Source organism: Musca autumnalis, unplaced genomic scaffold (assembly GCF_047663935.1).
Source record: "Musca autumnalis isolate F117 unplaced genomic scaffold, ASM4766393v1 scaffold_5, whole genome shotgun sequence".
NCBI lineage: Eukaryota > Metazoa > Arthropoda > Insecta > Diptera > Muscidae > Musca > Musca autumnalis.
Window position 1 is genome coordinate 15,335,145 of NW_027412088.1, and position 27,191 is coordinate 15,362,335.

A 27,191-nucleotide genomic window follows, 5' to 3' on the forward strand; every position below is an offset into this window, starting at 1 on the left:
ATAAAATATAAAATATAAAATATAAAATATAAAATATAAAATATAAAATATAAAATATAAAATATAAAATATAAAATATAAAATATAAAATATAAAATATAAAATATAAAATGTAAAATATAAAATATAAAATATAAAATATAAAATATAAAATATAAAATATAAAATATAAAATATAAAATATAAAATATAAAATATAAAATATAAAATATAAAATATAAAATATAAAATATAAAATATAAAATATAAAATATAAAATATAAAATATAAAATATAAAATATAAAATATAAAATATAAAATATAAAATATAAAATATAAAATATAAAATATAAAATATAAAATATAAAATATAAAATATAAAATATAAAATATAAAATATAAAATATAAAATATAAAATATAAAATATAAAATATAAAATATAAAATATAAAATATAAAATATAAAATATAAAATATAAAATATAAAATATAAAATATAAAATATAAAATATAAAATATAAAATATAAAATATAAAATATAAAATATAAAATATAAAATATAAAATATAAAATATAAAATATAAAATATAAAATATAAAATATAAAATATAAAATATAAAATATAAAATATAAAATATAAAATATAAAATATAAAATATAAAATATAAAATATAAAATATAAAATATAAAATATAAAATATAAAATATAAAATATAAAATATAAAATATAAAATATAAAATATAAAATATAAAATATAAAATATAAAATATAAAATATAAAATATAAAATATAAAATATAAAATATAAAATATAAAATATAAAATATAAAATATAAAATATAAAATATAAAATATAAAATATAAAATATAAAATATAAAATATAAAATATAAAATATAAAATATAAAATATAAAATATAAAATATAAAATATAAAATATAAAATATAAAATATAAAATATAAAATATAAAATATAAAAAATAAATCCAATATAGTTTATGGTGGAGCTTATACAAAAATGATTGCCTACTATTCATTGTGTTTTTTTTCTTGTAAAAATTGGTTTTTATTAAAAATATAAAAATGATATTAATTATATTAAAAATGATGTTAACATAGGAATTAAAACGAAAAATAGACAAAGAAAGTGAATATGTATAATTTTTTTAAAAGACAAAAATACAAGTTTTTATAATAAAATGCAATTGAGATTGATCTAAAAAAACAAAACAAATTGTAATGACATAAAATCAACCAACATAAATTATATTTAACATTTCTCTAAAACGTTGCCCAAGCTCAACCGTTGTAGGTCTTTGTTTGAAATCATCGTGCCAGCACGATTTAAACAAATCCTCGTAAAGTTTTTCAAGTTTAGCCGATTTAATCACATCCAAATGGCCTAAAGGTTGTTTTAGAACAGAGGCCAGACAGAGATTTTCACGTTGTGAAAATTCCAGTTGTAAATCCCTTTTGACAGTTAGTTTTTTCATGTGCTGCTTTTTATTGCTTAGGTCCATTAGGGGAATTCGTTTTGTGATTAGACTTTCTTTCTCTTCTTGGGGACTGGATTCGCTGCTAACCAGTTCACATTCATTACATTGAAGTATTCTACGTAAATCTTCTATTGATTGGGGCGAAAATTGTGAGGACATATTTTCACATAAACAAATTTCGTTGGAATTCGATTGTTTGATGGGTCTAATGGTGTTGTTGTTGTAGTCTTGATTAACACTGTGCACAGAATTGGGTCTTAATTGATGTTTAACAACTTGATAGGCGACTGTATCATTACACTGCAGCCAATGGTAGGGTAAATGTCGATGTTTCATTTGCCACAGTGTTATGCCCAGCGAGAACACATCCACGGCTGGTGTAAGATATTCTTCTTTTAATGTTTCGGGCGCCATATAGCGAAGAGTACCCTAAAGGGGATGAGAAAGAAGGTTTGACGATAACTAAACTCGGAAGATTAACAAGGTTACCTACCAATCAGCAATTTTGGATGTTTTTTTTTTTCAAGTAGAGAAAAATAATTATATTTACCTTAACTAATCCCTTTGGACATTCATTTCCACTTGAAATCTTCAGCGATGAACCAAAATCACACAGTTTACAAATATACAATCTTTGTGGCAGACTTGATTTGACAATATTTTGTTGAAATTTATTGAGAGAAATCATGACATTTTGGGGTTTCACGTCCATGTGCAGTAGACCACGTTTATGACAGTACATCAGTCCAGATGTTATGTCCATAGCAATGCTGAAAACAAAGAATACCCATCCATAGTTGATATTTTACTAACATTAGAATCTCTTAACATACTTTATACGATGCAGTACCGATATATCCATGGTATCTAAAACATTTTGCAAACAATCGCCATTAAAACGTTCCATTATGACAATGGCAAAATTGGGTGTAGATTCAATCTGAAATGAATGAACCAAATTCAACCAATGCAACCAAAATTCAGCTGTCATACCACTGTACCTTAAGTAACCGTACTATATTCGGATGTTTCCAATTTAAAATGTGAGCCTCATTCAACATCACTTGGCTGTTAATATCTTTGGAATTTTTTACAATTTTCACGGCCACGGGTTTTGCTGGAAGGAGAAGCAAATTATTAAAAATTTGACAATTTTAGTGTGATAAATGTCAGTGACTTTCTCTTTCCTACCTTTATAAATAGCCTTTATAACCGTGCCATATGCTCCTCGGCCCAATAGATTGCATTTTATTTGATTGATTGGAGGACCATCCTTTAGCAACTCCTTGCGTTTTGGTGTATTTAAAATAATTTCATTTTCTTTATTAAGAAGATTGAGGAATGACCTAGGATGATGTTGTGGAATTAAAATAAGTTTTTAATCACAATTATAACAAACTTACATTTTGCCATTGATCTTGTTTTGTTTATTTGTTTATAAGTAACGGTAAATTCTTCTTTTTCTTATCGAAGCTCCATTTATTTATAAATTGTCTTTGGCTTTGACATGACATTAAAATAGGGATGTCGTCTTAGAAATATGTAATGGAATTTCTTTTTGGAATTTATTTGAAAAATTATTTTGAAAAAAGGATTTATGTAGGTATTTATTTCCAATTTTTGAAAATGTGTTATCTAAGAAAATATGGAAAATAAAATTATTGCATTGTAATGGAGACCATAAAGGGAGGTGGATGAAGGAGTGACCCTAAATATTGGAATACTAATAAATAAATATGGGTGATGTAGGGGGTGAAACATAGAAAGCCAGGGACTCAATTCTGTTTCTATGAAAATGTGAAATGAAAACTTTTATAAAGGAGAAAACTGTCAAATGAAAAAATATAAAGGAAATATTTTTCATTTCAAATTTGCATAGAACAGGAATCCAGCCCCATGACTTATCTTGGTCCTTCTTTCATTTTAAGTAGACGCTGACCTCCCAGTGGTGTCACCTGGGGAGCTGCCTTCAACAACCGTTAAAGGTAGTTAGCTAACATGTACAGCGCGTTCACCCTTAAAAACGATAAAAACTTGGGTTGGGCTAGTAACCCACCGCGTCAAAAGACAGCTTGCTATGCAAAAAGAAACACTTTAAGTACCATGTTCTGCGAATATACAGGAAGTGCGATGGAATCGATCTGACGTAAAGATCACAAACGATTTTGCACTGTATTATAGTTGACATGAAACAAAACATGAGCTAGGTGTCAGATTTATGGTAAATCGGAGGCTTTAACATTTCGTCTCCGGATTCATTCCGGTTGATGAGAGACTTCAAACATCAGTCTCATTTGTATCCATGACTCGAAGAGAAAGATGAATAGAACGCCTAGAGAGACCATATAACCGCAGTTTTGAATGCTAAAATTTGGTCGCACCGTCGCACAGTGGTTCAGAATCGTTTTTTCCTGGTCAAAACTCTTTAACTTTTGAATGGAAAGAGCTATTTTCATAATTCTTTTTTGTTCGACAGATAACACTCTCAGCTTTCAGCATCAAAAGCCACTAAATTCGATGAGTTTTTTTGAGTTTTTTTATATTTTGCATAAAAATATGAGTGTTTTTGAGTTCTTCATATGTTCTAATTACATATTTAAAAAAAGTCAAACCCCAATAAACAAACCACAAAAATACAAAAAATTAAAACAATTTTTTTTTGTAATAATTGTTTTCTATTTCGTTTTTCAAAAATTTAAATTTTTTCTAAAGTTGAAAAAAATACTCCTTTGGCTTTCATAAAATTCTTAAAACTTGTTGTGTATTTATTTCAGCTAAAGTCCATATTTTGCTTCAAAATTTGAAGAAACAAAATGTTTTAACAGTGGGTACAACGCTCGTTGTAATCAATTTCAATACCCACTGTTAAACATTTTGTTTCTTCAAATTTTGAAGCAACAAAATATGGACTTTAGCTGAAATAAATACACAACAAGTATTATTTTGCAGTCCAACAATACAAAGCCAACAATTCTTAAAACTCTTATAGTACGTTTATATATAAACGGATTTAACAAACCCACTGGGTTTCAAATGTCAATTCCATTGCTTATATTTCAAATAAATCCTCATAAACAAGGTTAACCCTGCAAAAGGCTATAATATAAACATAACCTTATATTTAAAAAAAAATGTTCATTTGTGTGAAAAAGCTATAATTTATATGGGAAACGGTATGGAAAAACACACAATTTTTTACGCACGTAATTTAAAAAAAAATCAAAAAAGTGTTAAACCGACGGAACGGGACGGGTACAAAAGTATATATGGGCAAAAAAAGGACAATCTCAGGCATCATTCCGTGAAAACGGAACTCTGTTCCAAACTGTTCCCTAAAAGTTCTAGTTCACTAAACTTGGAACTTAACTAAAATTTAGTACCTGAGGAAACATAAAATAGCTCAGTGTAAACCCTACGGTAATTTATTAAAACAACTCGTAAAGGCAACAATACTACCTATCTAACAAAAAAAAAAAAAAATCAAAAACTGACCAAATCTTCACACGGTGCCAAATACTAGAAAAGATCAACGAAAAATAGATCGACACATATTACCTGTTCGTCGACTATAAGTCCGTCTTCGACAATAAGATCAAAGGTGTTCCAAGACATGTCTGAGTTTGGCATCCCTGCAAAACAAATGATGACATTGGATGATACAAGATCAGCAGTTAAAATAGGAAATAACCTCTCCAAGCCTTTCAACACAAAACGAGGTTTCAGACAAGATGACAGTCTTTCGGGTAACCTATTTAATATCCTAATGGAAAAGGTCGTACAAGATGCGAATGTATGTTTATTGGAGTGAAAATTTTTTTTTGGATTTCCTAACCCATACTTTTTCCATTTGATCAAAAAAAAAAAAAAAATGTTTGAGTATTTTGGGCCCTATATAGCTATATCAACATCTGAACCGATTTTCAACATTTTTGTAGAAATCGTTTTAGCCACAATAATGCACTGGTAAAGTTGTTTCATCGATCGGACGATAATTTTGTCATTTAGAGAATTTTTTGTGAAAATGCAACTTCGGCCCCATAAAAATTACTATGGAAACAAGTAAAAAAGTATCAGTCGGCTTTGCCGACAGAGAATACCCTCAGCCTATGTCTGTGGTCTTTTCAGAATTTTGTGGCGCTTTTTGGACATTTACCGACAAAAATTTTGATTAGGATTAAAGTTAAAAATATGTTGCGGAGGATGTACTTGAAGGAATCGACCAACGTAGTGGAGTGGATCTTATTTTGGGAGTCATGTCTTTTCGATAAATATGGCGTCCACTAGTCATTCCATGGTACCTCGAGGTACCTGATGGAGTGGACCGATATGGCTTATCTTCAAACTTTAACTATGTTTGGACAAAATATTACTAAGGCCAAATTTTGGACCGAATCGGCAGATCCGTTCGAGAGTTATCTTGCGCTCCCACCACCTCACACGGTGTCATAGGGGTTTTTTGCAACTTTCTGGCTATTTTCTCAGGAAGTATGGACTTGCACATTTTGCCCGTATGAAAGTGTATATGGGCAATATTATTGAAAATTTAACATCGTTGAAGCCAAGGTTTACCCCTTTATAACTCGCGAATAGTGGTTGTATATTGTACAATTTAAATGCTTTTGGATAAAATGAAATATTTTTAGACTTGGCAAAAAATATTGGGTTTCAAAGTTGATTTGCGTGGAAGCTGTGGCTATATTTATGTTAAACAAGTAAAAAAAGTATCAGTCGGCTTTGCCGACAGAGATATACCCTCAGCCTGTGTATATTGAAACAATTTTTTCCCAAAATACGTATGTATTTAGGGGGTTTTAAAAGTTTTTGGGCGTTTGAACAGACAAAAATGTTGATTAGGATTAAAGATCAAAAGTTTTGCGGAGGAGATACTAAAAGGAATGTATCGACATTGACCATTATGGATGTGGATCTCCAGCCACAACATATGGTGCCATAGGGGGGTTTTACACTCATCGGGATGTTTGCTCAAGAAGTATGGACTTGCCCCTAAAAAACTTTTACCATCGTAAATGAGGCAGCGAATGCAAGTTGGTTCAACACAAATCAAAGTGATTCGATATCAGGTCTTAAAGTGAACTTATCCGAAAATTTTGTGTGGGAGGTACCGGATGGAGTGGACAAATATAGTCCATATTTGAACCTGATCTATATCTGGTAGATATATTAGGATGTGTAAAGTATAGACCAATTCGGCCACTCCCTTCAAGAGTTACCGTACGAACAATTTTTCCGAACATTTTTGAACTTTTGTGGGGAAGGTACCTGAAGGAGTGGACCGATATGGCTTATCTTCAAACTTAAACTATGTTTGCACAAAATATTACGAAGGCCACATTTTGGACCGAACGGGTAGATCCGTTCGAGAGTAATCATGCGCTCCAACCACTACATACGGTGTCATAGGGGTTTTTTGCACCTTTAAGGCTATTTTCTCAGGAAGTATGGACTTGCCCTAATGAAACTTGTACCGTCGAATGGGGCAGTGAATACAAGTTGCTACAATAAAAATCAAAGCGACTCGAGAGCAGGTCCTAAACTGAACTTTTCCAAACTTTTGTGTGGGAGGTACCCGAAGACGTGGACCGATCGAGTCCATATTGGAACCTAATCTAAGTTTGGTTGAAATTTCACGATTTGCAAAGTATGGACCAAATCGGTTACTCCCTTTAAGAGTTATTGTGCGCACAAATTTTCCGAACATTTTCGAACTTTTGTGGGGGAGGTACCGGAAGTAGTTGACCGATATAATCCATCTTCGAACTTAAACAAAGTTTGGACAAAATATTACGAAAGCCAAATTTTGGACCGTATCGGTTGATCCGTTCGAGAGTAATCGTGCGCTCCAGCCAGATAGACAGACGGACATGGCTAAATCAACTCCAAATTGTCTGAATCACATTTCGTCCAAACAACTTGGGGTCTAAAACCATTATTTCGATGACGAAGACCACATGTTGGACCAAATCGGTTGAACAGTTCGAGAGTTATCGTTTTCTCCGACCGCCACATATGGTGACATACACCTTTCGGGCTGTTTTCCCAAGAAAAAGGACTCGCCCCTGAAAAAACGTTTACCGTCTAATGGATGTAGCGAATGCAAATCGCTTCAACACAAATAAAAGTGATTCGAGAGCAGGTCTTAAAGTGAACTTATCCGAAATTTTGTGTGAGAGGTACCAGAAGGAGGAGACAAATATAGTCCATATTCGAACTTGATCTATATCTGTTAGATATATTAGGACGTGCAAAGTATGGATTACATCGGTCACTCCCTTCAAAAGTTATCGTGCGCACAATTTTTCCTAACATTTTTTAACTTTTGTGGGGGAGGTACCTGAAGGAATGGACCGATATGGCTTATCTTCGAAATTAAACTATGTTTGGACAAAATATTACGAGGGCCAAATTTTGGACCGAATGGGCAGATCCGTTCGAGAGTTATCTTGCGCTCCAACCACTACACACGGGTCATAGGGGCTCTTTGCAACTTTTAGGATATTTTCTCAGGAAGTATGGACTTGCTCCAGGTAAAACTTGTACCTTCGTAATGGGGCAGCGAATACAAGTTGCTAAAACAAAAATCAAAAAGATCCGAGAGCAGGTCCTAAACTGAACTTTTCCCAAATTTTGTGTGGGAGGTACCCGAAGAAGTGGGCCGACAGAGTCCATATTGGAACCTCATCTAAATCTGGTATAAATTGCACGATGTGCAAGGATTGGACAAAATCGGTTGCTCCCTTCAAGTGTTATCATGCCCACAACATTTCCGAACATTTTGGAACTTTTGTGGGGGAGGTACCGGAAGGAGTGGACCGATATAGCTCATCTTCGAACTTAAACTAAGTTTGTTTCATCCGTTCGAGAGTTATCGTGCGCACCAGCCAGCCAGACAGACAGACGGACGGACATTGCTAAATCAACTCCAAATTGTCTGAAACACATTTCGTCCAAACATACTTGGGGTCTAAAACCATTATTTCGATGAGGCACATTTTGCCCGTATCAAAGTGTACATACTAGGCAGGGGCGATTTGAAAACCTTCATGGGCCCTTCGCGTTTCTTATTCCTGGGATTGAACTGAGCAAAAAAGTCCACTGGACCATATATCTACCGTGAAAATCGAGCCTCCCGATTTTGACTTTAAGTTTTTTATTGACGTTTTTTTGGATATTTTCGCATATAACAGCCAAACCATTGAGATTTTCGATCCAACACAAAGACAAACATTGTAGCCAAGACAGTAATTGAAAACTTTCTAATACATCGCAAAAACATTGGAACGCTCCTTGAGGCAGTTTTGGTCTTAAGAATGTGCAAACTTTTCGGAAAATGTCGATAAATGACATTGTGCTATAAAATTTGACCCGGAAAATATTCAAGTGTTCTGATGCAAAATTATATCGTGTTGGGATCCATGGACAACGACAATGCCTTTAGTTCGTTTGGGTCACTTCGTTTTATTTTTTTATAACGGTAAAAGTAGTGAAAATCTGGGTTTCTTGCATTTTCAAATGTAAACGGACATATCTTCTTTTTTCACAACGGATTTCTAGTGATCCTTCTTCCTTATATAGGGATGAATAATATCTTTAGAACAATTTATTATTTGTTTAAATCGGTTAACAAATGGCTAAGTTATAGTGGTTTAAGTCTGAAAACCCCCTCAAAAAAACTATAACTGAATTTCTCATAATTTTGAAAATAATTATTGAACAAAACAAAAAAACATTATATTTTTAAAAATTATGAGAAATTCAGTTATAGTTTTTTTGAGGGGGTTTTCAGACTTAAACCACTATAACTTAGCCATTTGTTAACCGTCATTTGTCATTTATCGACATTTTCCGAAAAGTTTGCACATTCTTAAGGCCAAAACTGCCTGAAGGAGCGTTCCAATGTTTTTGCGATGTATTAGAAAGTTTTCAATTACTGTCTTGGCTACAATGTTTGTCTTTGTGTTGGATCGAAAATCTCAATGGTTTGGCTGTTATATGCGAAAATATCCAAAAAACGTCAATACAAATCTTAAAGTCAAAATCGGGAGGCTCGATTTTCACGGTAGATATATGGTCCAGTGGACTTTTTTCAATCCCAGGAATCAGAAACGCGAAGGGCTCATTAAGGTTTTTTTCCTTCCACACAAATCGCCCCACCCCTAGTACATACCCTTTCTAGCCTAAAGGCTGAGGGTATAATTTTTTTTTTTTTTTGCGAATTGTGCCAAGTACAAGTTTGAAAAAACACTGATCTATAACACGTTTATCGACAACCCAGTTAGGTTGATAACAATGATACAACATTTCATCTCAGTTGTGCTGACAATTGACAACGCAACTCAAGTTTAGTGGCTATGCAAAATCGGCACCTAAATTGATCTACAAAATTTAAAAATTCGTGCGAATGAATACATGAGAGAGTAATCTGGTAAGAGCCATGTGACCATGGGTTCGATTGTAGTTAATCGTGCTTGAGATAATTCAATCTGTTGTTGTTAACTACCATGTTTGCTGCTTCGAAGTCTATCGGAAGTTTCATTGGGGGTTACTCTGAACGAAAATTCCCGTGATTTTTTTCACTTCCTTATGTTGAAACGGCGGATAGACAAAACTCATGGGGAATTTTTCGTTCTGAAAAACACCCATTGTGTAGATTAAATTTGAGGTTAAAATCTGCCAGAAAAATTGGAAAATCACTGTCAGGTCAGATGTTCTTTCCAGAAGACCGTAAAAAATTGAAATTTTGAAATCAAGCTTCTGTCCGAATTGTTGACAGTCTTACTTCCACCTATTTTTACAACGCGTCATCTCAGTAGTTGTTGTGAAGCTTTCAGAATTATCGCGATTACTGCAAGCGGAGTAAGTATAATGCATTTTTTGTGTAAAGAATTCAAACAGGTTTAAATATACATTCTCCATTGATGACATCGCGGGATGAGATGGAAGTGAGGACCAAGCTAATGCTTGGACTTTGCTTTGTTAAGGCCATTGAGAATTTTTCTTGCTACGTCTCTGATATCACAGTTTTTTTCTGACGTTTGTTTAGAAAGTTTACTGATTTCTCTACAAAACTTTCAATTTCGTAAAGGTTTCAGATTATGCTGAACACTTTTATACAATACAATTTTGTAACAACTTCGAAAAGAATTCGGCAACTTGTGCAAAGATTCGTATCAAATTCGGAAAGGGTCATATTGATCTTCTCTAAATTTAAAGATGCTGAAATATTTTTGTTCGATGTTTTCTAAAATAAATATAATCCCGCCACAATAAAACTACATCAAAAATATTTCACTTAATATTTTGTTTATTCATTCATTCATTCAGTTTGTTGTTGTTGTAATATAAATATTAAAAAGGTATACATAATATTTCGGAAATTTTACGTATGTAACTAACACTAAATTTGAAAAATTATTGTATGTATGTGATATCCTAAATAGTAGTACACGATCCACAGTATCGTCATTGTTTGTCATCATCCTCGCGTCTGCTTCATTCAACATCTTCATCATCATCATACACACAAACAAACTGTGTTTTTTTATTAACAATCGACTTTTTTTATTTGATAACTAGTTATTGGTTATTTGTATTGAAAAAGTTTTAACTTTTTTTCATCTTGTGTAAGTGTCATATGGGGAAGTTGGAGAGGGGAAGAGTTCTTTCTATTTTTTGCCTTATATAAGAGTGTGTTATTTTTGTACTGAACTACAAAACAATTACTAAAATAATTAGTGTTGTTGTTATACATATGTATGTATGGAAAATAATGTGTTTTAAATTACAGTTTTAATAGCTAATATATCGATAGTTTACAAGTTCAATTTATAAGTAAGTAGTTTTGTGTTGTTATTCATAGTATGTATGTATATGTAAGTAAGTATGTATGTATTTGTATAGAAGGATAGTGATAGAGTTAGAGTTAGGATAAAGGAGGGCGTAATGATATTTTTAGGAAACAATTTTTTTCGTAAACATTTTATTTAAAATTTTACAAAATTTAGTTTTGAAATTATAGCATTGAAATAAATTATATTTATGATTGAAAAAAAAAATATTATTTCTTATTTATTAATATATGTATGTAGTTTTATGTATGTATATAACTTTCGTATAATTATTGATTGATATATCTCTTTCTAAGATGAACATTGTGTATTTGTCTGTTGTGGTTGTTGTTTTTTTTTGTTTGGGGGGGTTTTAGTTTAATAACTAACAAAGCTACTTTGTTTTTAATGTTTGTTGTTGTTACTTATTTCTTAGCTATTTGTAATGTTTTGTTTTTCTTTTTTTATTATTAATATAAACAATTGTTGTTTTTGTTATTTACAAAAAATTGTAAAGGAAACCTTTATTTATTTCATTATTATTAAATATTTTTTTATTGGTTTTTCTTATACTTATTTTTTTCTAAATATTTGTAAACATTAGTGGAATTATTAAATGCCTTGGGATTTCATTGTTGGTTGTAGGTTTTTTTTTTGTTTTTAATTTTTTGCATTTAATTTTCTTTTTTTTTGTTAAGTTTGTTTCTCTGTTGTGCGGAAGACTACTCTGAATTACAACATTATTTCAAAATAATTTATAACCAATATAAATACATCATAATTATTTGAATTATGAAGAAAATATAAATTAGAAGAAAATCATAAAAACTATCCCTAATAACGTCAGATTCTTTTGAAATTATATATTTTAGTGGTTTTTACAATATTTCCATAGTTAAAATCTATTAACGTTTTGTAATAGATTATCTATTTGGAATGATTGATTGTAAAAACTTGTATTTTTGCAGAAATATATATTTTTTAATATATAGAAAAAAATATTATATTTTACAGGGTATTAGTAAATAATTTACAAGTTTTATTTGAAACAAAAAGAACAACAACAAAAAAATAATTGTTTGATGTTTATAACCATGAAGTAGAGTTTAGAGGGGATGAAGAGAATGATTTTTGCCTGGAGGTTACAATTAAAAAAGTAAGAATGTATCTATCAGTTATGCAGACAGAGATATACCCTCAGCCTTGGAACCAAAGAAAAGAAATAAACACAATACTTCTGACGTGTCCCTGAGGACACTTTTTTCTATAGAAACAAGTAAAAAAGTATCAGTCGGCTTTGCCGACAGAGATATACCCTCAGCCTGTGTATATATATTGCAAAAATTTTTTCCCAAAATACGTATGTATTTTAAAAATTTTGGGCGTTTGAACCGACAAAAATGTTGATTAAGATTAAAGATCAAAAGTTTTGCGGAGGAGATACTAAAAGGAATGGATCGGCATTGACCGTTATGGAAGTGGATCACCAGCCACAACATATGGTGCCATAGGGGGTTTTTACACTATACGGGCTGCTTGCTCAAGAAGTTGGACTTGCCCCTAAAAAACTTTTACCATCGTAATTGAGGCAGCGAATGCAAGTTGCTTTAACAAAAATCAAAGTGATTCGATGTCAGGTCTTAAAGGTAACTTATCCGAAATTTTGTGTGGGAGGTACCGGATGGAGTGGACAAATATAGTCCATATTTGAACCTGATCTATATCTGGTAGATATATTAGGATGTGTAAAGTATTGACCAATTCGGCCGCTCCCTTCAAGAGTTACCGTACAAACAATTTATCCGAACATTTTTGAACTTTTGTGAGGGAGGTACCTGAAGCAGTAGACCGATATGGCTTATCTTCGAACTTAAACTATGTTTGGATAAAATATTACTAAGGTCAAATTTTAGACCGAATCGGCAGATCCGTTAGAGAGTTATCTTGCGCTCTACCCACCTCACACGGTGTCATAGTGGTTTTTTGCAACTTTCAGGCTATTTTATCAGGAAGTATGGACTTGCCCCTAATGAAACTTGTACCGTCGTATGGGGGGCAGTAAATACAAGCTGCTAAAACAAAAATCAAAGCGATTCGAGAGATGGCCCTAAACTGAACTTTTCCGAAATTTTGTGTGGGAGGTACCCTAGGGAGTGGACCGATTGAGTCCATATTGAAACCTTATCTAAGTCTGGTACACATTTCACGATGGGCAAAGTTTTAACCAAATCGGTTACTCCCTTCAAGAGTTATCGTTCGGAACATTTTCGAACTTTTGTGGGGGAGGTACCGGAAGGAGTGGGCCGATATAGCCCATCTTCGAACTTAAACTAAGTTTGGGCAAAATATTACGAAAGCCAAAATTTGAACCGAATCGGTGCATCCGTTCGAGAGTTATCGTGCGCTCCAGCCAGCCAGACAGACAGACGGACGGACATTGCTCAATCGACTCCAAATTGTCTGAAACACATTTCGTCCAAACATACTTGGGGTCTAAAACCATTATTTCGATGAGGCACATTTTGCCCGTATGAAAGTGTATATACCCTTCATAGCCTAAAGGCTGAGAGTATAAAAAGTGTCCTCAGGGACCAGAGGAATTTTTTTCTATAGAAAAAAGTGTCCTCAGGGACCTGAGGAATTTTTTCAATAGCAAAAAAATGTCCTCAGGGACCTGAGGAATTTTTTTTCTATAGAAAAAAATGTCCTCAGGGACCTGAGGAATTTTTTTTTCTATAGAAAAAAATGTCCTCAGGGACCTGAGGAATTTTTTTAAAGTAAAAAAGTGTCCTCAGGTCCCTGAGGACAATTGTTTGCTATAGAAAAAAGTGTCCTCAGGGACCTGAGGAATTTTTTTTCTATAGAAAAAAGTGTCCTCAGGGACCTGAGGAATTTTTTTCTATAGAAAAAAGTGTCCTCAGGGACCTGAGGAATTTTTTTCTATAGAAAAAAGTGTCCTCAGGGACCTGAGGAATTTTTTTCTATAGAAAAAAGTGTCCTCAGGGACCTGAGGAATTTTTTTCTATAGAAAAAAGTGTCCTCAGGGACCTGAGGAATTTTTTTCTATAGAAAAAAGTGTCCTCAGGGACCTGAGGAATTTTTTTCTATAGAAAAAAGTGTCCTCAGGGACCTGAGGAATTTTTTTCTATAGAAAAAAGTGTCCTCAGGGACCTGAGGAATTTTTTTCTATGGAAAAAAGTGTCCTCAGGGACCTGAGGAATTTTTTTCTATAGAAAAAAGTGTCCTCAGGGACCTGAGGAATTTTTTTCTATAGAAAAAAGTGTCCTCAGGGACCTGAGGAATTTTTTTCTATAGAAAAAAGTGTCCTCAGGGACCTGAGGAATTTTTTTCTATAGAAAAAAGTGTCCTCAGGGACCTGAGGAATTTTTTTCTATAGAAAAAAGTGTCCTCAGGGACCTGAGGAATTTTTTTCTATAGAAAAAAGTGTCCTCAGGGACCTGAGGAATTTTTTTCTATAGAAAAAAGTGTCCTCAGGGACCTGAGGAATTTTTTTCTATAGAAAAAAGTGTCCTCAGGGACCTGAGGAATTTTTTTCTATAGAAAAAAGTGTCCTCAGGGACCTGAGGAATTTTTTTCTATAGAAAAAAGTGTCCTCAGGGACCTGAGGAATTTTTTTCTATAGAAAAAAGTGTCCTCAGGGACCTGAGGAATTTTTTTCTATAGAAAAAAGTGTCCTCAGGGACCTGAGGATTTTTTTTCTATAGAAAAAGTGTCCTCAGTGACCGGAGGAATTTTTTTCTATAGAAAAAGTGTCCTCAGTGACCTGAGGAATTTTTTTCTATAGAAAAAGTGTCCTCAGTGACCTGAGGAATTTTTTTCTATAGAAAAAAGTGTCCTCAGGGACCTGAGGAATTTTTTTCTATAGAAAAAAGTGTCCTCAGGGACCTGAGAAATTTTTTTCTATAGAAAAAAGTGTCCTCAGGGACCTGAGGAATTTTTTTTCTATTGAAAAAAAGTGTCCTCAGGGACCTGAGGAATTTTTTTTCTATTGAAAAAAAGTGTCCTCAGGGACCTGAGGAATTTTTTTCTATAGAAAAAGTGTCCTCAGGGACCTGAGGAATTTTTTTCTATAGAAAAAAGTGTCCTCAGGGACCTGAGGATTTTTTTTTTTCTATAGAAAAAAGTGTCCTCAGGGACCTGAGGAATTTTTTCTATAGAAAAAAGTGTCCTCAGAGACCTGAGGAATTTTTTTCTATAGAAAAAAGTGTCCTCAGGGACCTGAGGAATTTTTTTCTATAGAAAAAAGTGTCCTCAGGGACCTGAGGCCATTTTTTTCTATAGAAAAAAGTGTCCTCAGGGATCTGAGGAATTTTTTTCTATAGAAAAAAATGGCCTCAGGGGCCTGAGTGTCCTCATGGACCTGAGGAATTTTTTTCTATAGAAAAAAGTGTCCTCAGGGACCTGAGGAATTTTTTCTATAGAAAAAAGTGTCCTCAGGGACCTGAGGAATTTTTTTCTATAGAAAAAAGTGTCCTCAGGGACCTGAGGAATTTTTTTCTATAGAAAAAAGTGTCCTCAGGGACCTGAGGAATTTTTTTCTATAGAAAAAAGTGTCCTCAGGGACCTGAGGAATTTTTTTCTATAGAAAAAAGTGTCCTCAGGGACCTGAGGAATTTTTTTCTATAGAAAAAAGTGTCCTCAGGGACCTGAGGAATTTTTTTCTATAGAAAAAAGTGTCCTCAGGGACCTGAGGAATTTTTTTCTATAGAAAAAAGTGTCCTCAGGGACCTGAGGAATTTTTTTCTATAGAAAAAAGTGTCCTCAGGGACCTGAGGATTTTTTTTTCTATGGAAAAAAGTGTCCTCAGGGACCTGAGGAATTTTTTTCTATAGAAAAAGGTGTCCTCAGGGACCTGAGGAATTTTTTGCTATAGAAAAAAGTGTCCTCAGGGACCTGAGGAATTTTTTTTCTATAGAAAAAAGTGTCCTCAGGGACCTGAGGAATGTTTTTCTGTAGAAAAAAGGATCATCAGGTCGCATTTTTTGTCCGATTCAACACTTTTTTCAATAGAAAAAAATTCCTCAGGTCCCTGAGGACACTTTTTTCTATAGAAAAACATTCCTCAGGTCCCTGAGGACACTTTTTTCTATAGAAAAACATTCCTCAGGTCCCTGAGGACACTTTTTTCTATAGAAAAATATTCCTCAAGTTCATGAGGACACTTTTTTCTATAGAAAAAAAATTCCTCAGGTCCCTGAGGACACTTTTTTCTATAGAAAAAAATTCCTCAGGTCCCTGAGGACACTTTTTTCTATAGAAAAAAATTCCTCAGGTCCCTGAGGACACTTTTTTCTATAGAAAAAAATTCCTCAGGTCCCTGAGGACACTTTTTTCTATAGAAAAAAATTCCTCAGGTTCCTGAGGACACTTTTTTCTATAGAAAAAAATTCCTCAGGTTCCTGAGGACACTTTTTTCTATAGAAAAAAATTCCTCAGGTTCCTGAGGACACTTTTTTCTATAGAAAAAAATTCCTCAGGTTCCTGAGGACACTTTTTTCTATAGAAAAAAATTCCTCAGGTCCCTGAGGACACTTTTTTCTAAAGAAAAAAATTCCTCAGGTCACTGAGGACACTTTTTTCTATAGAAAAAATTCCTCAGGTCACTGAGGACACTTTTTTCTATAGAAAAAATTCCCCAGGTCCCAGAGGACACTTTTTTCTATAGAAAAAAATTCCTCAAGTCCCTGAGGACACTTTTTTCCATAGAAAAAAAAATCCTCAGGTCCCTGAGGACACTTTTTTCTATAGAAAAAAATTCCTCAGGTCCCTGAGGACACTTTTTTCTATAGAAAAAAATTCCTCAGGTCCCTGAGGACACTTTTTTCTATAGAAAAAAATTCCTCAGGTCCCTGAGGACACTTTTTTCTATAGAAAAAAATTCCTCAGGTCCCTGAGGACACTTTTTTCTATAGAAAAAAATTCCTCAGGTCCCTGAGGACACTTTTTTCTATAGAAAAAAATTCCTCAGGTCCCTGAGGACACTTTTTTCTATAGAAAAAAATTCCTCAGGTCCCTGAGGACACTTTTTTCTATAGAAAAAAATTCCTCAGGTCCCTGAGGACACTTTTTTCTATAGAAAAAAATTCCTCAGGTCCCTGAGGACACTTTTTTCTATAGAAAAAAATTCCTCAGGTCCCTGAGGACACTTTTTTCTATAGAAAAAAATTCCTCAGGTCCCTGAGGACACTTTTTTCTATAGAAAAAATTCCTCAGGTCCCTGAGGACACTTTTTTCTATAGAAAAAAATTCCTCAGGTCCCTGAGGACACTTTTTTCTATAGAAAAAAATTCCTCAGGTCCATGAGGACACTCAGGCCCCTGAGGCCATTTTTTTCTATAGAAAAAAATTCCTCAGATCCCTGAGGACACTTTTTTCTATAGAAAAAAATGGCCTCAGGTCCCTGAGGACACTTTTTTCTATAGAAAAAAATTCCTCAGGTCCCTGAGGACACTTTTTTCTATAGAAAAAAATTCCTCAGGTCTCTGAGGACACTTTTTTCTATAGAAAAAATTTCTCAGGTCCCTGAGGACACTTTTTTCTATAGAAAAAAATTCCTCAGGTCCCTGAGGACACTTTTTTCTATAGAAAAAAATTCCTCAGGTCCCTGAGGACACTTTTTCTATAGAAAAAAATTCCTCAGGTCCCTGAGGACACTTTTTTTCAATAGAAAAAAAATTCCTCAGGTCCCTGAGGACACTTTTTTTCAATAGAAAAAAAATTCCTCAGGTCCCTGAGGACACTTTTTTCTATAGAAAAAAATTCCTCAGGTCCCTGAGGACACTTTTTTCTATAGAAAAAAATTCCTCAGGTCACTGAGGACACTTTTTCTATAGAAAAAAATTCCTCCGGTCACTGAGGACACTTTTTCTATAGAAAAAAATCCTCAGATTCCTGAGGACACTTTTTTCTATAGAAAAAAGTTCCTCAGGTCCCTGAGGACACTTTTTTCTATAGAAAAAAGTTCCTCAGGTCCCTGAGGACACTTTTTTCTATAGAAAAAAGTTCCTCAGGAATCTGAGGATTTTTTTTCTATAGAAAAAGTGTCCTCAGTGACCGGAGGAATTTTTTTCTATAGAAAAAGTGTCCTCAGTGACCTGAGGAATTTTTTTCTATAGAAAAAAGTGTCCTCAGGGACCTGAGGAATTTTTTTCTATAGAAAAAAGTGTCCTCAGGGACCTGAGAAATTTTTTTCTATAGAAAAAAGTGTCCTCAGGGACCTGAGGAATTTTTTTTCTATTGAAAAAAAGTGTCCTCAGGGACCTGAGGAATTTTTTTTCTATTGAAAAAAAGTGTCCTCAGGGACCTGAGGAATTTTTTTCTATAGAAAAAGTGTCCTCAGGGACCTGAGGAATTTTTTTCTATAGAAAAAAGTGTCCTCAGGGACCTGAGGATTTTTTTTTTTCTATAGAAAAAAGTGTCCTCAGGGACCTGAGGAATTTTTTCTATAGAAAAAAGTGTCCTCAGAGACCTGAGGAATTTTTTTCTATAGAAAAAAGTGTCCTCAGGGACCTGAGGAATTTTTTTCTATAGAAAAAAGTGTCCTCAGGGACCTGAGGCCATTTTTTTCTATAGAAAAAAGTGTCCTCAGGGATCTGAGGAATTTTTTTCTATAGAAAAAAATGGCCTCAGGGGCCTGAGTGTCCTCATGGACCTGAGGAATTTTTTTCTATAGAAAAAAGTGTCCTCAGGGACCTGAGGAATTTTTTCTATAGAAAAAAGTGTCCTCAGGGACCTGAGGAATTTTTTTCTATAGAAAAAAGTGTCCTCAGGGACCTGAGGAATTTTTTTCTATAGAAAAAAGTGTCCTCAGGGACCTGAGGAATTTTTTTCTATAGAAAAAAGTGTCCTCAGGGACCTGAGGAATTTTTTTCTATAGAAAAAAGTGTCCTCAGGGACCTGAGGAATTTTTTTCTATAGAAAAAAGTGTCCTCAGGGACCTGAGGAATTTTTTTCTATAGAAAAAAGTGTCCTCAGGGACCTGAGGAATTTTTTTCTATAGAAAAAAGTGTCCTCAGGGACCTGAGGAATTTTTTTCTATAGAAAAAAGTGTCCTCAGGGACCTGAGGAATTTTTTTCTATAGAAAAAAGTGTCCTCAGGGACCTGAGGATTTTTTTTTCTATGGAAAAAAGTGTCCTCAGGGACTTGAGGAATTTTTATACCCTCCACCATAGGATGGGGGTATATTAAGTTTGTCACTACGTTTGTAACTACTCGAAATAATCATTGTAGACCCCAAAAAGTATATATATTCTTGATCAGCGTGCAATTCTACATCGATATAGCCATGTCCGTCCGTCTGTCCGTCTGTCCGTCTGTCCGTCTGTCCGTCTGTGGAAATCACTCTAGCGTCCGAACGGATTGACGTAGGTTGATGAAATTTTGGGAAAATATGTTATATTTACGTAGGACTTTTGGTATTGAAAGCGGGCTATGTAGGTCCACGCTTTCTTATAGCCCCCATACAAAATGACGCGTGACGCGTCGTCGTTTTAAGGAATTTTTAAGATATTTGGCCCATTTTACCACCGAATTGGTTGTAATTTGGTACTTTCTGTCTCCAGAGGCCAAAAAATATTCCTACCAAAGTTGGGTTATATAGGTCCACGTTTTGGTATAGCCCCCATATAAGGCACCATATAAAGTACGCGTCATTTTAGTATATTTTGAACGTATTAGACCCATTTGACCGCGGAATTGGTTGTAATTTGGTACTTTGTGTCTTCAGAGGCCAGAAAACATTCCTACCAAAGATGGGTTATATAGGTCCACGTTTTGGTATAGCCCCCACATAAGGCCCCCTTTATAGTACGCGTCATTTTAATATATTTTGAATGTATCCGACCCATTTGACCAAAGTGTCGGTTGTAACTTTGTATTTGTGTTTCCAGAGACTAAGAAACATTTCTACTTTAAAATTTTTATATAGGTCCACGTGTTGATATAGCCCCCATAATACGATATCTCCCGATTTTCGATATTTTGAAGGGTTTAGCCTCATTATCACACCGAGATGGCTGAAATTTGGTATTTAGTCTTCTTTAGGCTTATAAAACTTTCCCCCAGTAATTTTTTGGTATAGGTCCACGCCGTCATATAGCCCCCATAGAACGGTACCTTCCGAATTTCGGTATTTTGAAGGCTGTGGTCACATTAATCCACCGAAATGGCTGAAATTTGTGGTGGAGGGTATAAAAAGTTCGGCCCGGCCGAACTTAACTCTTTTCTTACTTGTTTTCTATAGAAAAAAGTGTCCTCTGGGACCTGGGGAATTTTTTCTATAGAAAAAAGTGTCCTCAGTGACCTGAGGAATTTTTTCTATAGAAAAAAGTGTCCTCAGTGACCTGAGTGAGTGACACTTTTTTCTATAGAAAAAAGTTCCTCAGGTCCCTGAGGACACTTTTTTCAATAGAAAAAAATTCCTCAGGTACCTGAGGACACTTTTTTCTATAGAAAAAATTCCTCAGGTCCCTGAGGACACTTTTTTCTATAGAAAAAAATTCCTCAGGTTGCTGAGGACACTTTTTCCTATAGAAAAAAATTTCTCAGGCCCTTGAGGATACTTTTTTCTATGGAAAAAAATTCCTCAGGTCCCTGAGGAGACTTTTTTCTATAGAAAAAAAATCCTCAGGTCCCTGAGGACCCTTTTTTCTATAGAAAAAAATTTCTCGGGTCCCTGAGGACCCTTTTTCTATAGAAAAAAATTCCTCAGGTCCCTGAGGACACTTTTTTCATCTATGAAAAAGTGTCTACAAGGACCTGAGGAGCTTTTGGGTCATTATCTCAGAAAGTATGGACTTGTCCCAGAAAAAAAAATGCGTCTTCGTAATAGTACCCGTAAGAGGAACATGTTGCAAAAAATTTCAAGAGGATCCGTAACGAGATGTTAAGCTGTACATTTTTTCCGTAGGGTTTTAGAGATTTCGGACCATTGACTCCGAAAATATAAACCACAGTAAAAATCTCAAAACTATTGGAGAACTATTCTTAAACTGCATTTGAACAAAAAGTGAACTTTTCCGGGCAGGTACCCTAGGGCTGGACCAAGTTGGTTACCTGTTATTCTACTATTAGAGGTTTCGGACGATAATCTTTGGAAGTATAGACTCACACATTTTTTTCTATGGAAGAAAAAAAATCCTCAGGTCCCTGAAGACACTTTTTTCTATAGAAAAAAATCCTCAGGCCCCTGAGGACACTTTTTTTCTATAGAAAAAAATTCCTCAGGACCCTGAGGACACTTTTTTCTATAGAAAAAAAATCCTCAGATCCCTTGGACACTTCTCCATAGTTGAAAAATTTCTGAAGTACCCGAGCACACTTTTTTCTATAGAAAAAAATTCCTCAGGTCCCTGAGGACACTTTTTTCTATAGAAGAACAATTCCTCAGGTCCCTGAGGACACTTTTTTCTATAGAAAAAAATTCCTCAGGTCCCTGAGGACACTTTTTTCTACAGAAAAAAATTCCTCACGTGCCAGAGGACACTTTTTTCTATAAAAAAAAATTCCTCAGGTCCCTGAGGACACTTTTTTCTATAGAAAAAAATTCCTCAGGTCCCTGAGGACACTTTTTTCTATAGAAAAAAATTCCTCAGGTCCCTGAGGACACTTTTTTCTACAGAAAAAATTCCTCAGGTCCCTGAGGACACTTTTTTCTATAGAAAAAAATTACTCAGGTCCCTGAGGACACTTTTTTCTATAGAAAAAAATTCCTCAGGTCCCTGAGGACACTTTTTTCTATAGAAAAAAATTCCTCAGGTCCCTGAGGACACTTTTTTCTATAGAAAAAAATTCCTCAGGTCCCTGAGGACATTTTTTTGATTCTTTGGTTACATTTTCCAAATGACCATTTGATGGTTGTGGCTGACCACTACTCATAGTACAATAGCCATCATTTAAAACATTTAACGAAATGTCTTGGTTTGGACTAGGGCTGCTTCACATGTAACTTTAATGGGTTTGGAATAAAAATTTATTTTCATATTCGGATTCCTAGTGTTAATCGTGTTAAATTTTTGGATTTTATGGAAACTATTTTCCCTCTGTCCCGGTTTAAACTCTACTTAAAGGCATTTTCAGTTCTTTTTAATTCATAAACCAAAAAGATACATTACGTTTTGAATTCAAACGGTAAATATTTTCAAAACCACATAGCACTCTTCTCCATTTGGTTATAGAAGAGTGGGGTGAAAATTGTATTGAATTTCAAAACGATATTAAAAATCAATTCTTTTTGGATATTTTAAATAGAGAAAAAAATGATACAAAACAAAATTAAAAAAAATATACATAATAAATACAAAGTAAAATATACAACTATTTCTAACGGTTATCTAGTTCTACTAACAATTCACCACTACCAACTAAATGGCTAACACTAACACTAAAGTCTAGAAGGAAACCCCATAAATGTCAAGTTTCCTTTTTAACCCCAACACAAACTAGGCTTTTATGGAAGGGGCGGGGGGCTTTTAACACAACTCTATTAAATGTTGTTGGTGTTTTCTTTTCTCAATTTTGTTTTTCTTTCATTCGTATCGATATTCTAAAGTAATCTTTTAAAAAAATATTTTTCAAATGTATATCACATATTAGTCTTTTTATATAAATCTTATAATTAAATATAATTTTTGTTGTTGTAATTCTAATTTTTTTTTTTGCTTAACTTCTTAACCTTAAATTTGAAAACTTTTGCTTATTGTTGTTGTTTTATATACAAAAACATACAAAAAACAGATTTTGTTACCTATGCTGATTTTGGATTTTTCATTTTGTAAATTATTTTTTTGTAGTAAAGTTGTTGTTGTTTGTTTTGTTAATTTAACTAGCATAGGAACGTCTTACGGGTACAGGGGGAGGAATTTTCGATTTACGTACTGCAGGCGTTTGATGAAGTGAAGAATTTTGATTAGAACTTATGTTATTGCTGGCCACTGCCGCTGCTGATTTTGTCGTCGTCTGCTGATTATTGGAGGAATGATGCAGTGATGAGGGCGATATACAGGATGGTATGCGTGTTGGTATTACTTTGGGAGGACTTTTTGCATCATTCGATTTATTGTTTTCCTAAAGGGAACAAGCAGAGAAAGAAGAATAATTAGTAAAAATGAAATGAATTCGGAAACACATCAAAACAAAATTTTAACCTACCTTCTTGGGCGAAACAATAGTTGGCGAACGAGCCGGTGACATAACCCGTTTCCAGCCATTACTGCGACGCCATGAATTATTGGCATTCTGCAGACGTTCCTGATATTTATTTGTCGTTTTAGCCACTAGATTTCCATTAACACTGCCGCTACGCACCACCTGGCCCGGGGCTAGATGTTGAGGTGAATTTGATTGATTCCTTAGAATATGACATGTTTCCCGCTCCTCTATGGTCGATTGAGATTTCATTAGTTTATGACGTTTGGGTGTGCGGCTAAGTTCGGTTTTAATAATCTGCTCAATACACTCCTTTTCGGTCATATGCTCCGTTATCAGTCGCTGATGATTTGTGTGATTTTTCAATGGTGAATGGATGGGTGGAAGAGATGATGCTGGTGGGGGTGGTGGTGGTAAATTACTATCCAATGGAATGACATCTTCAATTTCAATATCACTGTGCGTTTGATGATCATCATTCAATTGGTGTTGCTCGTCACCATTTGTTTGGGTCTCCTCACAGCAAGACGAATCGTCATCGTCATCATCATCCTCGTCGTCTTCGTGCTCTTCCAGGGTATGTAGGGGAATTTCAGTGTGGATGGAATTTGTGGTGGTGGTACAGTGTGAAAAATCATCTGTTTCGCTTGAGGAACAACTAGTAACTTGGGCCCGACCAGCTTCGCTGGGTGTGGGGCTGGGTTGTGATTGGCGGGATTTTAAAACTTTGGAGCGCAAACGTTTATGACTGGGCGATAGGCTGGCGTTGCCATCATCTTCCAAATCATTTTCAGTTTCTTCTTCGTCTTCATCCTCGTCATCATCTTCATCATCGGTGTCTTCATCCACATACGAGTATAGGCTGCGTGCTGAGTTGGAACGTATATTCACCAATTTATAAAAATCATTTGTGAATTCTGTGCATGCCACCTCTTCGTCTTCGGAATAGATAATCTATTTCAAAAAATAAAAAAATTAACAGAAAATCATCAAAACCCCTCTCTCTCTATCTTACCTTTTGCTGCAGTAGCTGCGAAATATTATCCGTCACCGAATCTGTTTCCACCATTGTTGAGTTTAACAAATCATTGGAATTCCACAACCAATCATGTTCACCATTCACACTATTGCTACTCAGCTTTAGTTGTTGCCTCCTCTGTTGCTGCTCCCGACTTTCATCCAATGTTATCACAGCCAATTCCTCTTGCGACATACTCCAATCTTCCATTTCCGTTGAACATGGTTCGGCGGGCAGTAGCCATTGTTCGGGTTCTTCGGGTAAATCTTCTAAATGACCATTTGATGGTTGTGGCTGACCACTGCTCATGGTGCAATAGCCTTCATCGCGACCTTTGGCGGGACTGGCAGATAGTGCAGCATTTTGCGCCTCCAAATCACGTACACGACTCTTGAGTAGAACGACTTCTTCGCGTAAATTATCTTCGGCCACAATGGCATCCACGACCTTACGCATTACATCGTCCAGACAGTGTTCGTATTGTCGTATTCGTGTGAGTAAAGCTTTATTCTCTTGTTGCAAGGCATGTAGTAGATTTTCTTGGCGAGCGAAGCGTGTCTGAAATGCAAAAAGGTGTCGTTAGTAAGTTGGATAAGGTAGGCGTAATTGAAGTGCTTCAGCATTATCCGAGAGAGAAGATTTATTATTGGGGTTGAAAGGGGGGATGGAAAGGCTTTATCGGAGTTGTGAAAACATAATTTATGTTATCCATGGAATGTAAGTGGATTATCCACGTTATCCGAGCTTTAAAAATTCATTATCCACGTTATCCGAACAATGCAAATGCAATATCCACGTTGTGTGAGATAGGTAAATATATAATTTACGTTATCCGAGCAATGCAAATGTATTATCCACGTTATCCGAGCAATGCAAATGTATTATCCACGTTATCCTAGTAGAGTAAACATATTATCCACTTTATCCGAGATGCGCAAATACATTATCCACGTTATCCGAGTTATATAAATACAATATCCACGTTATCCGAGTTGCGTAAATACATTATCCACGTTATCCGAGTTATGTTAATATATTATCCATGTTATACGAGTTATGTAAATACATTATCCACGTTATCCCAGTTGTGCAAATATATTATTCACGTTATCCGAGTAGTGCAAGTGCATTATCTACGTTATCCGAGTTATGTAAATACATTACCCACGTTATTCGAGTTGTGTAAATACATTATCCACGTTATCCGAGTTATGTAAATACAATATCCACGCTATCCGAGTTTTATAAATTCCATGTTATTCGAGTTATATAAATTTCATGTTATCCGATTTATGCAAATACATTATCCTCTTTATCCCAGTTGTGGGAATTCATTATCCACGTTATCCGAGTTGTGCAAATGCATTATCCACGTTATCCGGGTTGTGCAAATGCATTATCCACGTTATTCCAGTAGCGCAAATGCATTATCTACGATATCCGAGTTATGTAAATACATTATCCACGTTATCCGAGTCGCGTAAATACATTATTCACGTTATCCGAGTTTTGCAAATACATTATCCACGTTATCCGAGTTGTGAAAATACATTATCCACGTTATCCGAGTTTTGCAAATACATTATCCACGTTATCCGAGTTGTGCAAATGCATTATCTACGTTATCCGAATTGTGCAAATGGATTATCCACGTTATCCGAGTTGTGTAAATACATTGCCCACGTTATCGCAGTTGTGCAAGTACATTATCCACTTTATCCTAGTTATGCAAATGCATTATCCACGTTATCCGAGTTGTGTAAATACATTGTCACGTTATCCTAGTTGTGCACAAACATTATCCACGTTATCCGAGTTATGTGAATACAATATCCACGCTATCCGAGTTATGTAAATACATTATCCACGTTATCCGAGTTATGCAAATACAATATCCACGTTATCCGAGTTATGTAGATGCGTTTTTCTTGTTATTTGAGTATGTAAATACATTATCCACGTTATCCCAGTTGTGCAAATACATTATCGACGTTATCCGAGTTGTGTAAATACATTGTCCACGTTACCCCAGTTGTGCAAATACATTATCCACGTCATCCGATTTATGTAAATACATTATCCACCTTATCCGAGTTATGTAAATTCATTATCCACGTTATCCGAGTTGTGTAAATACATTATCCACGGTATCCGAGTTATGTAAATACATTATCCACGTTATCCGAGTTGCGTAAATACATTATCCACGTCATCCAAATTATGTAAGAACATTATCCACCTTATCCGAGTTATGTAAATACATTATCCACGTTATCCGAGTTGCGTAAATACATTATCCACGTTATCCGAGTTATGTAAATACAATATCCACGTTATCCGAGTAATGTAGATGCGTTTTTCTTGTTATTTGAGTATGTAAATACATTATCCACGTTATCCCAGTTGTGTAAATACATTATCCACGTCATCCGATTTATGTAAATACATTATCCACCTTATCCGAGTTATGTAAATACATTATCCACGTTATCCGAGTTGCGTAAATACATTATCCACGCTATCCGAGTTATGTAAATACATTATCCACGTAATCCGAGGTATGTAAATACAATATGCTACGCAAGTTATATAGATTCGATGTAATTCAAGTTATATAAATTCCATGTTATCCGATTTATGCAAATACATTATTCGCTTTATCCCAGTTGTGCAAATTCATTATCCAC

General features: G+C 34.5%; 3 protein-coding genes across 10 annotated transcripts in view; 1 reads left to right on the forward strand and 2 right to left on the reverse strand.

Annotated features, from left to right (window-relative positions):
* Positions 1–1,020: 1,020 nt before the first annotated feature.
* On the reverse strand, positions 1,021–3,030 carry Mos (proto-oncogene serine/threonine-protein kinase mos). Its single transcript, XM_073991900.1, has 6 exons — positions 2,879–3,030; positions 2,667–2,821; positions 2,477–2,592; positions 2,309–2,415; positions 2,026–2,245; positions 1,021–1,904 (listed from the first exon to the last, which is right to left on the reverse strand). Coding segments are annotated over exons 1-6 (1,275 nt in total). The 5' UTR covers positions 2,881–3,030; the 3' UTR covers positions 1,021–1,229.
* Positions 3,031–9,818: 6,788 nt separating this feature from the next.
* Positions 9,819–27,191, forward strand: part of LOC141406453 (probable cytochrome P450 4aa1) — a 47,441-nt gene continuing 30,068 nt past the window's right edge. For 5 of the 6 annotated variants that reach the window (XR_012413391.1, XM_073991928.1, XM_073991930.1 and 2 more), the window contains exon 1: positions 10,001–10,349. The gene's annotated coding sequence lies outside the window, so the exon portion shown is untranslated. Of the gene's footprint in view, positions 9,919–10,000; positions 10,350–27,191 lie in introns of those variants that run through there. The other variant, XM_073991929.1, reaches the window with a different exon arrangement.
* Positions 22,855–27,191, reverse strand: part of LOC141406439 (uncharacterized) — a 365,311-nt gene continuing 360,974 nt past the window's right edge. For all 3 annotated transcript variants that reach the window (XM_073991889.1, XM_073991888.1, XM_073991890.1), the window contains 3 exons: positions 24,502–25,062; positions 23,490–24,440; positions 22,855–23,405 (listed from right to left, as the gene is read on the reverse strand). In XM_073991889.1, the coding sequence (XP_073847990.1) occupies positions 23,160–23,405; positions 23,490–24,440; positions 24,502–25,062 (1,758 nt within the window). In that variant the 3' untranslated portion in view covers positions 22,855–23,159. The remainder of the gene's footprint in view (positions 23,406–23,489; positions 24,441–24,501; positions 25,063–27,191) is intronic.

Coding starts and splice junctions, on each gene's coding strand:
- Mos (XM_073991900.1), bottom strand. Junction 2,593..2,666: donor TATAAAGGCTATTTATAAAG/GTAGGAAAGAGA, acceptor TTCTCCTTCCAG/CAAAACCCGTGGCCGTGAAA. Junction 2,416..2,476: donor ATATAGTACGGTTACTTAAG/GTACAGTGGTAT, acceptor CATTCATTTCAG/ATTGAATCTACACCCAATTT.